Source organism: Anabas testudineus, chromosome 23 (assembly GCF_900324465.2).
Source record: "Anabas testudineus chromosome 23, fAnaTes1.2, whole genome shotgun sequence".
Classification (NCBI taxonomy): Eukaryota; Metazoa; Chordata; class Actinopteri; order Anabantiformes; family Anabantidae; genus Anabas; species Anabas testudineus.
In genome coordinates this window covers 2064927-2081008 of record NC_046631.1, presented here as the reverse complement: position 1 = coordinate 2081008, position 16082 = coordinate 2064927, and the positions used below count along the sequence as shown (strand labels likewise).

Below are 16082 nucleotides of genomic sequence, written 5' to 3'. Positions count from 1 at the left end.
TGGGAGACGGTTCTCGTTCTGCTGCTGCTGTGACAAAGAGACTCACATCAAAGAAGGCTTTCTCCTCTATGTTTTTCGGCGCTCCCATGGTGGGCGTCCCTGGCGTGACAGACTCCACCTCCGCCAGGTCGATGACCCCCTTGCACTCCTTATCCTGCCGGCTCTCGTAGTATCTCAGCTGGGGACGGGGAGACACACAGAGGTACCGTCTAGCTCTGACTCATAATGTCTGTTTGTCAAGAAGCAACATGGCGTGTACATTCCCCTCCTACCTGATGTTTGGTCTTGTCCAGCACAAACCATCGTGGTTTCCATGGTTTCAACAACGCTCCTTTCTTAAACAGGATGCCTTCAAAACTCCTGTTGGGACAGGGTAAAAACAGATTGTTGACGTTTGCCATTTCTCTGACACTAGCAACTGTGGAAGTGGTAAATGTCTCATGACGTGTTCTTATATTAAATGTGCAGTCTTCACTCCTCAGCAACACGGGTTGTTTCCAAACGCTACAAATCCTCTGAATACGAGTGGCAGTGCTGGGCACCCACCTGTTCTCGCTCTCCGTGCTCTGGAATTGGCTGTAGAGGGTGCTGGTGCTCGGCCGACCGGCGACAGGTGTGGAGGTGGCGCTGGCCTCGCAGTCCAGAGCCAGGTTGATGGAGGATCCCACGCCACTCTCCTGCAGGTAGACGCCCTGAGAACGCCGCTGGTGACTCAGGTTGGACGACATTAGCAGGGAGCTGGAGAACGATGGCTGCGGAGGAAAAAGCATCAGTGAGAGTTTGTAGAAGCTCTAATAATAACAACAAATAATCTTGGAAAACCCAAGTGGTTTCATCAAACACTTTGAAACATGAAAACGATCAGTGTGGCTCTCTAGCTGCATTCTGCTTTTTCACCAAAAGGTGGCAGCACAAACCGTCCATTTTCTTCGCAGCTGTGCAGCTCTGTGCCGACAAAGACACAAAGAGCTCGGTCTCACCTTGCTCTCCAGTTTGGGCTCAATCCTCTGCGTGGTCTTGATTTTGTCCCACGTGTCCTTCCACTTCTCTGACGTCTGGCCCAGCTCCGCCTCCAGACTCTGCAGGTCCTGCAGCAGCTTGGTGATGGCGTCGGGCACCGCCTTGCTCAGGTTGTCGTAACACGGCCACACAATGCGCCGCTGCGACTTGGGCCCGCTGGTGTCGGGCTTCTCTGGCGTCTCCTCCGCCATGTGCTCCTGCCGGCTCCTCAGCTCCCAGTCGTAGGACGGCCCCTCCGACAAAGTCTCCTCCATGTAGAAGTCCCACACCTTCAGGTTGGAGATGAAGGTGTACGGCCGCAGCACCTGGAATTCACAATTACTCACTTTGAATTCCACAACTAATGACTGTTTGGTTAAATGTCCAATCACAACCAGAGAGTTTGTGACAGAATAAAAATAGACTGTTGTGTGTTTAAGCAGGGGCTCACCTCGTCATCTTCAGGAGAGTACATGTAGTTGTAGAAGATGGGCGTTTTCTTGTTGAGTCGGTCGATGTAGTCCCACACAGACTTACACACCTGAGGGCTTTTCCTCTCACCTTTCTCTTCATAAAGGACTCCTACGCATGAGCAGACACACACACGTCAGAACAACAGGAACTCACTGACTAGAGCTGGTAACTCTGAGACTCTGAGGTTCTTACCAAGCTCTATGCGTTCGTAGTCCGAGTCGAGCAGGAAGGTGCGAAAGCGATTGGACACGTAGTGGTAGGCCAGGAACTTTAGGTAGTACTGACTGAACTCAAACTCCATGGGGAACTGGTGGTGGATCTGAGAGTGGGAGAACAGAAACACGCGTACTGAAGATGAAGCTTTACTCAGTGTGTTCACACCAACGCATTTGTTTTTCTGTTTTGAAACATTCTCTAAGAGATTGGTTATTATGTCCATATATGTCCATCCACGCAGCAACTGAGTCAGACTGCAGACCCACCTGATGCACACAGTCAAGGAACTGCAGGAAGACCGGGGTGAAGCCGCTGCTCTGACTGGCTAACGTCTGGGCTCCGCGGTGGCTGAACCTGTGGCCGAACGACAACCACTCTTTCTCCACCAGTAGTCGGAAGCCATCAAAGGTTCTGTAGTAGGGGTCAGAGAGCAGCTGCACCAGGGAGACCACCTGCACACAAAAAAGCCGCCACACTAAGTCTCACTCCGAGAACAGTTTCCAGCGCGAAAATGTTTCTGGCGTCACTCGAACCTGTGTGGTGACGTCCCAGCCATCCTCCAGGCTGACCATGACTGATGAGCCCGTATTCAGGAGTTCCACCACGAGGACAGACACCTGCAGCACCCTGTGCAGCTGCACACACACACACACACACACACAGTTGTTAGAACAAATAACACACCAAGAGCAAAATGAGCAGGGACATGAATGTACTGCTCTGAACACCGACACACACACACAGTGAAGGAAAACCAGTGGGCACTAACCAGAGCCATCCACTCCGAGTCTTCAAGGCTGCGCAGAAAGCTCATGTTGGGGTCAGAGGGCGGGGAGCTCGGTACACAGGCCTTCATCAGCTTTTTAAAGCTGTTTTTCACCTGCCGCACGTCACACACCTCGATGGGAACCACCTCCCACTGCTGGAAGGAGTCCTGCTTTCCTCCCTGAAACCAAAACAGCCTTCAAGTTCATTCACCATCCGCGGAATATTTTCAGAGCTCAATTTTTAATGTCATTTATTTCGGACACACTCCGTTCCTGAGCATCAGGTTAAGGAACATCAGGATCACCTTAAGCTGGGCCTTGTCTCCTATGATGTAGAGGTAGGCCTTCTGCTGGCGGAGGAACAGCGCTTCGCTTGGCCCTCCATTGGGCTGCGGAGACTCTTTCCCAGCCAGACGCGTCCCCACGTCTGGGTTGTAGGCACTTAGACGTCCGCTGCCTCGAATACTTCCCCATTTACCTGTAAGACCCACACAAAGTCATTTTATGTCTTTGTCATTTTATTTTATTCTATTCTAAAGGGACATGACGTAACAGCAGAATCACTGAGCCTCATTTGGAGGTCTTGCCCATGTTAAGCAGCCAGTGAAAGAATCATTCCAGCTTATTAGGACATGAGGTGTAATAATCTGGAATCACTTTGAACACACAGGTGTGTGTAACATTCACAGCTATGTGTAGCCATGCTGGTAAACAAGGCAGAATTGATTGAGAGCTACTGAGTCCTGCCCGCTACATCTAGATGATTGACAGCTACATTATGATCAGACTCTTTCTTGTTGTCGACATTCAACATAGACACAATCAAAAAGGAAACGACGAACATTGGTCAGCTGAGCTGCAGCAGCAGCATGCACACACAGCAGCGGTGACAACAGACCGTTAGTCCCACAGAGATAGCACACTACCAGGGACCACGCCAAACACACGCTGACGCTAAGGTTAAAGAGATCTGATTGGTTAGAGGAGGAGGGAAAGATATGGGGGCGTGGCCTACTGTACCTCTAGTAGGGTTCCTGGCCTTGCCAGACACTTTGGGCTGAGACAGGGAGATGACTTTCGCCCTTTGACCCAGAGCTGAGGTCAAATGACAAAGACGGCTCATTAACCAACAATGATGGATGACAGATGACACTCACACACAGGTCGTTCTATAGTTGTGAGGACACTCATTAACATGATACACATCCTAAAGTTAACCCTTAATCAAGTCTTAACCCTCAAACAGCTCCTTGATGTGAGAACTGGACAAAATGTCCTCAAGATGGAGGTTACAAACTAAAATGTGTCCACACAACCATAGGAAGATGCGCACACACACAGATTCTCTGAAGATGAGATGAACAATGCATCAGCTCATTCAGCATCCTGAAGGACCTAGTGATACTAATGAAGAACCAGGAGCAGTATATGGGGACCTACTGTCTCACCTCCCCTGCTGAAGGTTCCAGGAACGTCCTCTTTGGCTCCCATCACCTGCTTCATCAGAGCACCGATCTTGGGCTGCCTCAGTTTATCTGAAGAGTCTGCGAACACACAAAACAGCTCTACAACTGTCTGGTTCATCCTTTTATGATTGGATTCAGGTGTGACGGGGCTCCTCTGACAGGAACACTTCTGTGTCACTCACCAGAGGTGTTCATGTGCGTGGAGGTGAAGCCGCTGAGTGTGTTTCTTCCGGTGTTCTCGCTATAGGAGGGCATGGAGCTGATGATGGCCTGTAGGTATTTTTCCTGCTCCAAACTGGTGGAGTCTGCCTGGGAGGGCACTACAAACAGAGGAATTGTGAGAACAAACCTTGTGATGAAGTATGTTTCCTGAGGAAATGAGTAGGTGTGACAAATCAATCAGGACATTCTAGATAAGAACACCTTAGCATTATAAGTAGGTACCTGCAGTGGGAGCATTGGGGGACTTGAAGAAGCCCACAACCCCCTTGGCGTGGAGGCCTGCAGAGCGAAGTAGGACAGCCTTAGTTCTTGAATTCCTCCAGCAGACCACAGGGAAGCGGTTCTGTCGGTAGCAGCGGCAGATTCTGTGGATGGTTGTGTCTGGGATGCTCTGTGGCACTATCAGCAGGCCAGGGTAGCTGTGGCAAATACACACAGTATATGAAGCACCGTGGAGATTCAACCTGCACACATTCCAAACCGCTCACCCATCATCTAGCAAGTCTACCAAGTGGTCTCCTACCTCCTGCAGATGGTGTACATGCGGTTAGCGGTCGAAATCCTGAAGGGCTCGTTCTTGGACCGCGTGAGACTGTTACTGAGCGTGCCCAGACCCAAGCGCTGGTAGTCACGACAACACGCCCGCTCCACCACGTTGCTCATGGTCTGTCTGTCCGAAGAGCGTATGGTGGAGGAAAGGGTGAGAGTGGTCTGGTCCACCTCCTCAGACACTGTTTAGACACAGCAGAGCTCAGTAAACTGTCTTTAATTAGAACAAGGAATTGGTTTCTAAACTTTTCTTTTGGAGTCAGCAGAAAACTCCAGCTGTGATTACCTGAGATTTCATCCTCATCAAATTCCGACTGCAAGCTGCTCCTGTTCTCCCAGGTGGGGGGAACGTACTTCTTTCTGGTCACGTACTGCCGGCCAATTGTCCTCTTGGCGCTCTTCACCAGGTTCTTGGAAAGTGTTCTTAAGAAGACAAGAACAAGTCAAAGAGAAAGAGAAGCTGAATAATTTGAAATACATCACAGTACTGATTCAACACTGTGAATCACTATGCCCATTTTAGAGCTGCTCGGCATCTACTTCCTGTCGGTTCTTTTAACACACAAATGCGCATTTAGATTTGAAGCAGTGTCCAACTCCAGCTGACAGTGAGTTGATCTGACTCAATAGTTGCCTCAGTGCTGCTGGTTCAGCGTGCCACAGGGCCAGAGTCAGAATTAATATGTCTGAATGAGGGTTTTTAGCATGCGTGCTCGCGCACACTCGAACAGCAGAGATGGAAAGAAAGGGCCTGATAAAAGGGCTGCCACATTTTCCGCTAATGAATCATTCAAAGGCTTCTTTCATTCTCCAGAAAGGAAAAGAGAGAAGGGGACGGGACAGAGAGTTGGTTTCCATTTGAATAAACAGGAGACAAATTAAAAAGGATACAGAAGAAAAGTAAAATGTATGAGACCCCAAACATACCGATTTCTAAGATTTGAGGCTGTCTAACTGTAATAAACATGGTCACTTTGACTCAAATGACTCGGCAATGCTTTCTCAATGTATCTCATCTATGCATTCTTCCATGTTGTTGCTCCAAACAATTCTCCTGTAGCAGTCACAGCACATTGGGACATAAAGGATGCACTATGGCAGCACAGCCACAGTAAAAGGTCTGAATGCTTAAAGATTTCAGTATTTAATCCAGAATTCTTTTTTTTTTCACTTTGTAAATTGATGGGAAAAACTGCAATTTTATTAGTGTGCCAAACATGAAGGTGTGAATGAGTTAGATGAGAACATAGACAGCATATCAGTCAGTTCAATGTGACAGTATGTGCAGCACCTTCTTAGTTAAGCTTAGCGTTAAACATAAAACAGCTGGCTCGTTCTGAATGGTTTGCTGAATCTGATGCAGGCTGTGTTGGGGGCTTGTGTCACATCATCTAATGATCCTGCGTTGAACAACTCCGGCAGCAATGATTTTATCTCTAGCCGTGACAGTCTAGAGGTAAGCAGCAGTTCATGTTACGCAGTAAACCACCAGGACACACAACTACTTATACAGTGGCAAGAAAAACTTTGTGAACCTTTTGGAATTTCATGGTTTTCTACATTAATTTGTCATAAAATGTGCTCCGATCTTCATCTAAGTCACAACAATAGAAAAACACAGTCTGCTGAAAATACACAAACATTATATGTTTTCATATTTTTATTGAACATAAAGCCCCAAGCCTAATGACTAAATCCAAAAGGTTCACAAAGTTTTTCTTGCCACTGTATGTGATTGGCTAATGCAGTTTCTGGAGGGATGACATCACGTCTCCCTGCGGTGCCGACTCCTGCTGTGTAAACACACTTCTCCATTGAAATAAAAAGGAAGGGCTTTGTTGTTTCTGAACATGGCCTAAGACCCCACCATTACCTCTGCATGTTTTGCTACAGTTGATTTCACGAAGAAGGGGACTAAACATTCTTGAGCATGAGGGTCAAAGGTTAGGAGTGATTTAACAGCCTGTCATTTTCCCTGATAGTAATAACGCTTATGATGCAGACTGATGGTTCCTTGAGGTTCAACTACAAGTTTTCTTCATTCTTTTCTAAGTTTCTCTTGTATAAACATTTCTGGTACTCCCAAATTTCAGAATTCCCTTTCCTAAGTATTGTCTTACTTGAGCGACTGGTTCTTGTCCTTGGTTTTGTGCTCCACCATTATCTTGCCACACTGGCCCACAGTGAAGGCGAAGGTGCCCTGGACATGCTGAGGATACCGCAGCTTGTGCATGTGCTTTCTGAAAACCTCAGCCAGGTCTGATGCAACCTCTTCATCGAACGCAATCTTCATTAGCTAATGGTGAAATCGGAGGGAGAAATAATGTGAGCACAGGCGAGATGGAGGGACTTGATATATGTGGAGGGAGTTGATGATGAAAGAGTACCTGGAAGGTGCAGGATCGTAGCTGGAGCCCCTCCTGGACGAACTGGTCCATGGGTAAAGTGACTGAGATCCTCTTCTCCTTGGTCAAAGACGCAATGGGGAACGAGCGAGTGACCACCTGCTCGCCCACTGCAGGAAGACAACACAGACAAAGAGCAGGATTAGCGGAACAAAATACTTACCTCACACAAACTGCCCACATACTGGATCTTGTTTGAGTGTGTGCAGCACGTCTCACCAAGAGGGTCTGTGGGTGTGCCCTTGAAGATGAGCCTGTAGGTGGTGAGGAAGATGGCACCCTCTGCAGGGAGTAAAGGTGGACCTCCCATCTGCCCAGTGGCCTCCTCCCGGCCGTCGGGAATCAAGTGAACCCTCATCCCATCCATCACCAGTTCTTCCCCTGCCAACAGAGTCGGCCTCAGCAGCTTGGGCTGCACAGACAAAATAAGAAATAACAAAGGAAAGATAAAATGAATTAATATTCCAGTGGGGACTCTGTTAAGTTATTTTGGATCAGAAATGTAATACGGCTGCAATTGTAAACAAAAATCTAATCTAAGTATTGACATAAAATGACAACATGTCCTAACTATGAACCACGGTAACTAGAACTGTCAAGTTAATGTTTAACTATTAGAACCAAACATCACTCCACTCCTCAGAATCTCATGCTTTCACCACCATGCTGATTTACTGGCTACACTGTTTGGGGAGTTAGGGCACACAGACGCGCGCACAACACGCACACAAAGAGAGAAGCTAATGTTGAAATAATTGTATTTCTGTTGCATAACAAACGCGTCAGCCGAGCTAGATCAGTGGCATCTTGGCATCGAAGTTAAAACTAGAAGATAAATATACAGAGAGATACGTAATAATATTCACTCTGGTGTGTTTATGGAGTAGGTTGTTAATGTCATATTTCTTTAAAAATATGTTGTGTTGTGTTGTAAGCAGTTCCCGAGGATAGAGCTTTATTACGTCTGTGGCCTGCTGAGCTCTTCTAAATATGAACAACATAAAATATGATGCTAATGCAGTCTTTGTCTGACCCCTTACAACATTTTCCATTACAGAATTAAATGCTGACAGTAGTTATATGTTCTTGACAAGACGTGTCATGCCAAGCTCCGCGCAGCCACTGTCCCTCTCCAACACAATGCAGCACAGGACTGACAGCACCCTCCAGGAGGCACTCAGAGACCAAACAGCACAGCAGGGGAGAGCAATCACCCAGCATGCACTGCTCAGATGTGCCGTGAAACACACTGTTCTGTCCCGGACAGACGTACCTGCCTTGAGACCATGAGCCTGAGCTGTAGAGATTGGTGGAGAGGGGGGTGGGCGGGGCCGGATGAGGGTCTGCATAACCTTTGTCCAGTGGGATGTAAAAATAGGAATTGGTTACCTTTTGGATTGGAGGCAGCCTCTTACTCTCTCTGTGGACTGCATCCAATGTCTCAATGTGCATCTGAACAATATCTGCAGCAAATAGAGAAGAGTGAAGGTGTGGAGTTTAAAATGACAGATTTTCCAGTGAAGTTTGGTGAAATAATGAGTGTGCGAGGTGTGTCTTGGTGCTTCCATACCTGGTATCATGGTATGGAGAGCCTTAAGATGCTCGTTGGTCACGCCACTCTCATTACAAACTTTGTCTACGAAACGGTTGATGAAGCGCACCACCGAGTTGGCCACATCTGAGCTCTCTGCGTCTTCGAAGCCGCTCTCTGTGTCGTAGCTCTCGGCCATGCTGCCTGCAATACTATAAGGGGAAAAAAACAGCTTTGACCATTTGGACCAAACAAAGAAGTGAGCAAAGCAGACGTCTGGTTCTATTAAGGCCCGCCCCTGTTTGCGTACCTGTTTGTGACGTAGCTGTTGCTGACACTTTCCACGTCTCCAAGGCCCGTGCTCCTCAGCAGGCGGTTCTTGCTGGTGTCCAGTGGCAGCAGCAGGTAGCTCATCCGGTTGGCGTAGTGGATGGCCTGGCTGAACACAGTGCTCTCCTCCTTCTGCACGCGTTCTGCCTGCATTTCCTTGCTGAGCGTCGGCCACAGTCTGTTCTGCTCCGATGCCAGCTCCAGGGCGCTGATTTCCCTCCTACTACTGGAGCCATCCTGCTGCTCCTGAGATCAAACCACAGGAGATTCATTAGTAATAAATCATGTCAAGACAAATAAAATACTCTGCTCAGAAGTTTGCAAATCAGAATTCACCAAGTTATTCTGCTGCCCTCCGTCCTCCGTTTCTAGGTACAGAGCCCTGATGTGGTTCTGGACGTCACTGTAGAACATGGCCTCCCAGAACTGCATGTTTGTCCACAACATGTGCTCCTGTACACAGCTGTAGGCAAACTGAGTGATGCCTGCACCCAGTTTCTGTCAGAGACAATTAACTCAGTGTCAAACAACATGAAACAGCTCTGTCATTATAGCTATTTACACTCAGAGAACTGTAAAGGCTTTGGGCTGTTGGTGTCTTAGCAGAAGTTGAACTTGTGAAACGTGAAATTACTTTAGTGATGCCAGTGAAGAACTTACTCTGCAGAAGGCAGTGACCAGTGGAAGTAGGGCAGCCCCAATACCATGCTCATCCATATGTGAACAGTCCTGAAAAGAAACAGATGTGCCAGGCTTATCACAGACACATTTGTTGCATTCTATGGGCTATAAAATGATTTCCTGTACAAGTGTCCAGTTGACGTGCTGTAGTGTTTTCAGGACTTACCTGTAAAGTGCAGTTCATCATGCGGACTATGTAATCAAACTGTTGGTCATCCAGCACAGCACGGTTCTGTAGGACATGCTGATTGAGCTCCTGGGTCAAACAAATCCGGGCCGCCCGGCCCTTTAGCGCCCGTAGAACAGCTGGCATCAGCTGGACAGAGAAAACAAAAAGCAACAGCTGCATCACATAATGACATTTTTAACAAGCATACAATAAGATGTTCAACCTGAGGCTACATTAAGTATATAGTCAATGTTGCGTAAAAGAATTTTGGCCCAGCAGAGATGTGTCTCTTACCTTTTTGGCCTCAAGCATCTTGTTCTCAAAGATGTATGTGATGCAGTTCCTGACCACCTCCAGCCTGCGGGCGCTATTAGCAATCATGCTGCCGTTTCTGTCCACAATGTCTCCTGCAGAAATGGAGACAGGGAGGTGATCAGATGCCCATTCAACATAAAAAACTCTTTGTCTGTCTAAGTGAAATGTTCTGTGACGTGCAAGGGAAGATGCTAAACTAAGTGGTAGCAGTTTTACCAACACAACTATCAAGCCCAATACTCACAGCCTCACAATCTTCATAATTTCACTAAATATAGTCCATGTTCCCACATTTCTTAAGACCTGTTAAGTACTATATATTTTTTCTGTCTCCACTAAGCATCAGACAATAACAGAAATATTCAAGTATTAAAAGCTATTTCGCCCTGGTATCCGATCAATTTTAGGACTTAAAAATGGTTTTACAGGCTAACAACAGCAATAGGAGTACAATTAACACAGCTTCAGCCCTGTAGTCCCCCCTCCAGCTCACCCAGTAGAGGCCCGGAAGGCACCATAGCCTTGAGCTCTGCCTTGACGACAGGAGGTGCAGTCTTGAGCTTAGCGGCAGCGTGGTCAATGAAGAGCTGCACTGCTACATCATCAAGATCAGGGAAAGGCGTCTGACTCTGTGCAGTGCTCTGGCTGTTTTCTGATGGTCGCTGGACTTTGTGCATGGCCACAGCGGGGTAGGGATTCTCCTGGACGAAGGGGCACACAGATAATTGCAGTTGAAGTAAAAGAAGAGAGCCAAAAAATCAAGAGAGAAGACCAAAAAGTTAAAAGGCAAAGACACTTGTGTGAGCCTACATTTTTGAAGAGCTGCTCAGCCAGCTCCTTTATGTGGTTCATGACTTTGTGTGGATAGGACTCCTCTTGACGTATTCGCTCAACCTCGTTGGCTACCAGCTGTGGAACCAAACAAAGACATAAGTTTACCTCAGATTATATTATCTTCCTTTCATATCTGACTCTGATGTGTTCATATTTGTGTTGAAAGGCATATATTCAGTTATGAAATTACTGATTTCCTGTGGAGTCTGTGGAAGCAAGCAGCAAAACCTACACACACGGGTGATATTCATGGCATTACAGTTTTAAGGTATTCTGCCCATCAACCTGTATTGGCCGTAAGGCACCATGAAATGCAGCAATGTGGCAGAAGAAGCAAAGAAGAAAAAGACTTCTTACTAGCCACAAGCGACAAAAGATTTACTCAAATTGTTTCAGCGACAGACTCACATCATCAAACAGGTCAGTGGCTCTGTAAGGAGGCCCCCGCTCTGACACAAAACCAGCGAACGCCATGCCGTCCAACACCTTCATGAGAAAGTCGTCCTCTGTCAGCGCCCTCTGGCCCAAGAAGGCCGCCTGTGGAAACACATGTTAGCACTGATCTGATCTCACAACGCCTGATTCTTTTTAAATGTTTAATGTTTAAATCTTTGTGTGTTTTCCCTCAGTAAAACACACAGGTGATTGGCCTGCTGTGGTAGATGCACTATTATTCAGAATGAAGTTCCATTTGTGTACCTTGTGGAAGCGGATCACTGGTTCGGGGTGAATGCGAATGATGTGTAAACACCAGCGATAGCCCTGGAAGAGCCGTGCGAACAGCCACAGGAAGACCGCCCGGATCTCCTTATCCTGAAACACACACAACAGTTAAAGCGTGTGCGCACCTACTCACACAGACAAAGAAAAATAATGGAATGAGGAACTGAGCTGGACAGAGAGCTTGGAAAACCTGCTGTTGTCATTAGAGTGTCAAATTGTAATTTTAAAACATCAAGATTAATTTCAGCCCACAGGTTTTAAGCTGTCAGTGTATTTCTTACCTGGATCTTGAGTGCTGAAGGTTGCACAGACTGTGGGGGGAAGGCGTGATCAGCGATTTCTAGCTCTGGATCCAAAATCTACAAAACCAAAAGGCAACCATCAATCACTACTGACTACATCTCCCTACCCTTCTACTCCTGCTCATCCCTGCTGCATCAGTGGCATTTGAGGTAACTGAATCAATAACCGAGAGATTATAGGTGTTTGTTCAATTTCCTCAGAATAGTCCAGGTGTTGTAAATTGTTTAGTCTATAAGATAGCATTTGATTTTGTAATCTAAATTCTCTATAACATTTGTATTTTTGAGAATTTGGTGAATTAGCCAACACATCCAGAGCTCATCAACAAACACTAAACCCTGGAAACAGCCTTTAGTCTCAGGTTCATTACATTAATATCCATACCAGCTAAATGTCAAGAGAGCAGAGCAGCTTAGCTCTGGTTCATGGTTGCTGCTCAACAATCTACAGCATCTTTTTTCCTGCAACCTTCACATAAAGCGGGTTCTACCTTTCAGACAATTTAACAAATTAAAGACGAGACAACCCACTGATCAGTTTTCCAGCGTCGTTATTAGCTATTGGGTCTTGTTTCAGTGAGGGAGGGAGGTAAGCCGGTTAAAACTTCTCAGATAGAGCGACAGTCCTTCAGTTTATACACAGGCCCATACCCCAGTGAACTTCTGTTTGACTCATTTCCAGTTTTCATTCCATCAACTCAGAGCAATCACCACAACACACAAGAGTCTCCAGGTTATAAGTCATAAAGCACACAGAGCAACCAATAAGTCCCAAACAAAAAAACAAAGGACACGATCCTTGACGTTTCATTAGATATATTTTCATGGCCTTGACATCTTAGGCATCTCAGCAAGTAGGTTGTGGTTCAGTGTGTGTTGCTTGAGTTCACTCTGAAACAGCTGCTAACAGTCAAGATTGTAAACAGGAACACATTTGAATGTTCATAGTTCAAGTCTAGAGATCATTCCTGGGTTACCAACAGAATGAGGAATGATTTCATTACTAGTTCACAATTTTACAGTAACTTAAAAATGTTTTCAATGAAAACAGAAGGGTTAAAAAAGAAACAAAGTTGAGTTGATGTTTGACAGAAATACATTGTGTCCTTCTTATTTTGCTTCATTCAAACAATCGTCTATTAGCTGTTACAGTCTTGCAGTCTTCTAGTTGTTACTTTATTGGGGTAACCTGATGATGATTTCAGCCTGTGCTTCCTCCTCCCACAAGCAAAACAGCAGCTGACTACTTCTTCCCTAAATAGTTTTTGAATAGTTTGGAGCTGTGCTTTGGGTCATTGTCCTGTTGTAGGACAAGAATGGCTCCAATAAAGTGCATACCACGGGGTATGACATGGCCAGACAGAAAATTTGAGGATGTTTTCTATGCTATTTAAATAGTTAAACTCACATTAACAAACACAATGGAAGAACTACTTAGTTTTGTTGATGACGAGCATTATGTCTCGATTTGTGCATGTGTGTTACAAAATAAGAGGACTGACAGAGAGCGAGGAGTGATTAACAGGAGGGGGACTTTGAACCGGGCTGAGTTGGAGGAAGGCTTCTCACAACAGATGAGACGTTGGACGGCGTGTGATGACATGCAGTTTTGAACTGAGGATCACAGACACAGTCCACATCAAAGCTTTCAAAAAGCACAGTTTTCACACAACCACACTATGAAGCAAGGCTGACGTTTAAAAATGAAACCATGAGACTGAAAAGCCTTTACAGATGCATTTAGTGTGAAGATTCCCCTAAAAGCATCAGTTGACAGCCAATGAAAGCACCTACAGGCTTCAATGAAATAGTAATACTAATGAAATACTAATAAGTGTGTCGACTGTGCACACTAAAACTAGAGTTTATTGTACTTCTGTCATTTAGCTGCTTAAACATAGCTGTTGGAGTAATAAAAATAGGAAATTGCATTTATGATGAAGATTTCTCTGGATCAAATATAATAAATACTGCAACCATCCGTGGGAAAAGAATGTCCGATTTCAAAATTCAGACAGCAGCCTGCCAACACTGTCTTGGCACATCTGATTCGAAACAGAAGTAAATCCCTCCAGCTTCTTCCAAATAAACACATCCTACCCTCTGCCTCAGTTACATCACGATTCTTTAAAAAAATAATAATAATAATACAGCACTATTACCAACAAGGTCTTTATGCTGGTGCCAAGTTAGTCAATGTTTTACCAGATACTCAGACACTCATCACATGAATGTGAATCACTGTGTTTTGAACGTGACCACATTCACATCATCAAACAAAGCTAATGCTAAAGCTAATGCTTTCCTCTGTAGCTGAGCTAGTGCAATCTAGTTGAAACTAAATTTATATTAGAGGTGGATTGATGGTATATTACACACAAAAAAAAAAAACAGTTCATGGTGTAATATACCTTACATGCATTTATGCATTTCAGACTTTTCTTCAGCTAGTGTTTTGTGGTATTTTGGGGATTTATCATTTAATTATTTCACCTCTTTGAGACTTAAATTATTATTTTAATGATACATTGCAAGAGATTCAAAAGAAGAAAAGTGTCTGTGGGGGAACTAGTAACAACTGGACACTACTTTCTGTAAGGAGTCACGCCAAATAGTGATGATATGATGATTATAGGATTATAATATGATTTATTTTATAAGCTATTAATCTGAAAAGTAGGTTGTGAAGTATAAAGATAAATTAGCATACAAACAGAAAAACTACAGAAGCTGCAGAATGTAACTTTTAAGTCATGATCCACCTGCATGACTTAACAAGGTGACAACCTGCTTTTTCAAATAAAATAATTTCTTGACATTGAATGTGAAACCTGGTTTCTGTAATCAGGTTAGGGGTTTAGAGAAACCTGATTTTCCCACATAGCACTTCATGGTGGTGGATACCATTTACAGGTAATGTGTAATACTGTCATGACGTAATTTATGATATGGCAGCACATGAGCTGGCAGAGCACCAAGCCAGCAAGGTAGATAGGAAAATTTGACTTGCAGTCGAAGATCTGATAGGGTGTGCCTGTGTACGTTAAATTATGACCAGGCAAGCCCAGTGTTATGTGATTATATAACAATTGTGTGTATTTGCTAGTGTATCCAGAAAATAATGTGACTAAACATCTTCCCATAAACTGGGAAGTATTTTCTGCAACAATGCTGTAATAATCTACACATCACTGACATTCAATAAAATGAGTAACAGTAAGTAAAATGTTTACTATGCATACTTTTACTATTTCAAAACTATACACAGTATCCTCGCTAGCAGAAAGCTGTAAAATCATTTGTTTACACACTTGAATATGTGAAAACATTTCTCAGAATGGGGTGCCACTAAAGTACTGCAAGGAACTCTGGAATGCAAGTGTTTGATAGGAGCTGGTTTTGTTTGATGTGTTCAACAACAACAATGCAGTGCAGGCACAGAACTACGCATTAAAGTGATATGGGAATAACTGTAACAGCATCATAAAAACTTAATTCTAACTTAAAAATACAAGACTTAACTCAACGCGAAACAAAAGAAAAATCACTCATCACTTAACAAAACGTCTTTTTGTAAGGTGTTAGCCTTATCTAAAAAAACACAAAGGGGGAAGAAAAACAATCTTCCTGGCATCTCGAGCCATAAAGCACAGCTGGGGAATTTACTGGTTGATGTTAATGAGATTTCCCGGTACTCAGTGTGTATTGTGGGTGTGGTCATTGTTAATGTTGCAGCTCTCTCACCATGGAGAGAAGAGTCTGAGTCTGCTGGAGGAGCGGTTCAGGAAGCGGGGAGATGTGGACACACTCAGGGATGGTCACCGTGCCCCCGTCCAGGTCAGCGATGATCACGTCCAACTGAGGACAAAACCACACATAGAAACAAACTTTTAATTTCTGCTTATTAAAGGTAATTACAGAAAGTGGAAGATAAGCACAGACGGGCAGAGAGAAAACAGCTCTGCCAACTGCTGCTCAATAAATGACATATCAAACAACAACACACACCTTCAGGTTTCAGGAAATGCTGCCCAGACAATTACCTCTGACCTGTGATCCTAATAACTGGTCATCAACTGATAATTGGAAGGTGAATACT

General features: G+C 44.9%; 1 protein-coding gene across 7 annotated transcripts in view; it reads right to left on the bottom strand.

Moving 5' to 3' along the window:
* The window catches only part of sbf1 (SET binding factor 1), a 49249-nt gene that overhangs the window by 4276 nt on the left and 28891 nt on the right, over positions 1-16082 (bottom strand). For 4 of the 7 annotated variants that reach the window (XM_026362131.1, XM_026362127.1, XM_026362129.1 and 1 more), the window contains 32 exons: positions 15728-15841; positions 11963-12040; positions 11658-11771; positions 11367-11495; positions 10935-11033; positions 10618-10825; positions 10104-10216; positions 9807-9956; positions 9620-9688; positions 9296-9457; positions 8940-9205; positions 8669-8841; positions 8488-8561; positions 7318-7510; positions 7081-7208; positions 6814-6989; positions 4980-5116; positions 4668-4875; positions 4367-4563; positions 4105-4242; positions 3905-4000; positions 3477-3551; positions 2762-2934; positions 2459-2635; positions 2223-2324; positions 1956-2141; positions 1666-1792; positions 1451-1581; positions 981-1325; positions 547-752; positions 273-360; positions 47-178 (listed from right to left, as the gene is read on the bottom strand). In XM_026362131.1, coding sequence (XP_026217916.1) covers positions 47-178; positions 273-360; positions 547-752; positions 981-1325; positions 1451-1581; positions 1666-1792; positions 1956-2141; positions 2223-2324; positions 2459-2635; positions 2762-2934; positions 3477-3551; positions 3905-4000; positions 4105-4242; positions 4367-4563; positions 4668-4875; positions 4980-5116; positions 6814-6989; positions 7081-7208; positions 7318-7510; positions 8488-8561; positions 8669-8841; positions 8940-9205; positions 9296-9457; positions 9620-9688; positions 9807-9956; positions 10104-10216; positions 10618-10825; positions 10935-11033; positions 11367-11495; positions 11658-11771; positions 11963-12040; positions 15728-15841 — 4764 coding nt within the window. The remainder of the gene's footprint in view (positions 1-46; positions 179-272; positions 361-546; positions 753-980; positions 1326-1450; positions 1582-1665; positions 1793-1955; positions 2142-2222; positions 2325-2458; positions 2636-2761; positions 2935-3476; positions 3552-3904; positions 4001-4104; positions 4243-4366; positions 4564-4667; positions 4876-4979; positions 5117-6813; positions 6990-7080; positions 7209-7317; positions 7511-8487; positions 8562-8668; positions 8842-8939; positions 9206-9295; positions 9458-9619; positions 9689-9806; positions 9957-10103; positions 10217-10617; positions 10826-10934; positions 11034-11366; positions 11496-11657; positions 11772-11962; positions 12041-15727; positions 15842-16082) is intronic. The other 3 variants (XM_026362128.1, XM_026362133.1, XM_026362130.1) reach the window with 2 other exon arrangements.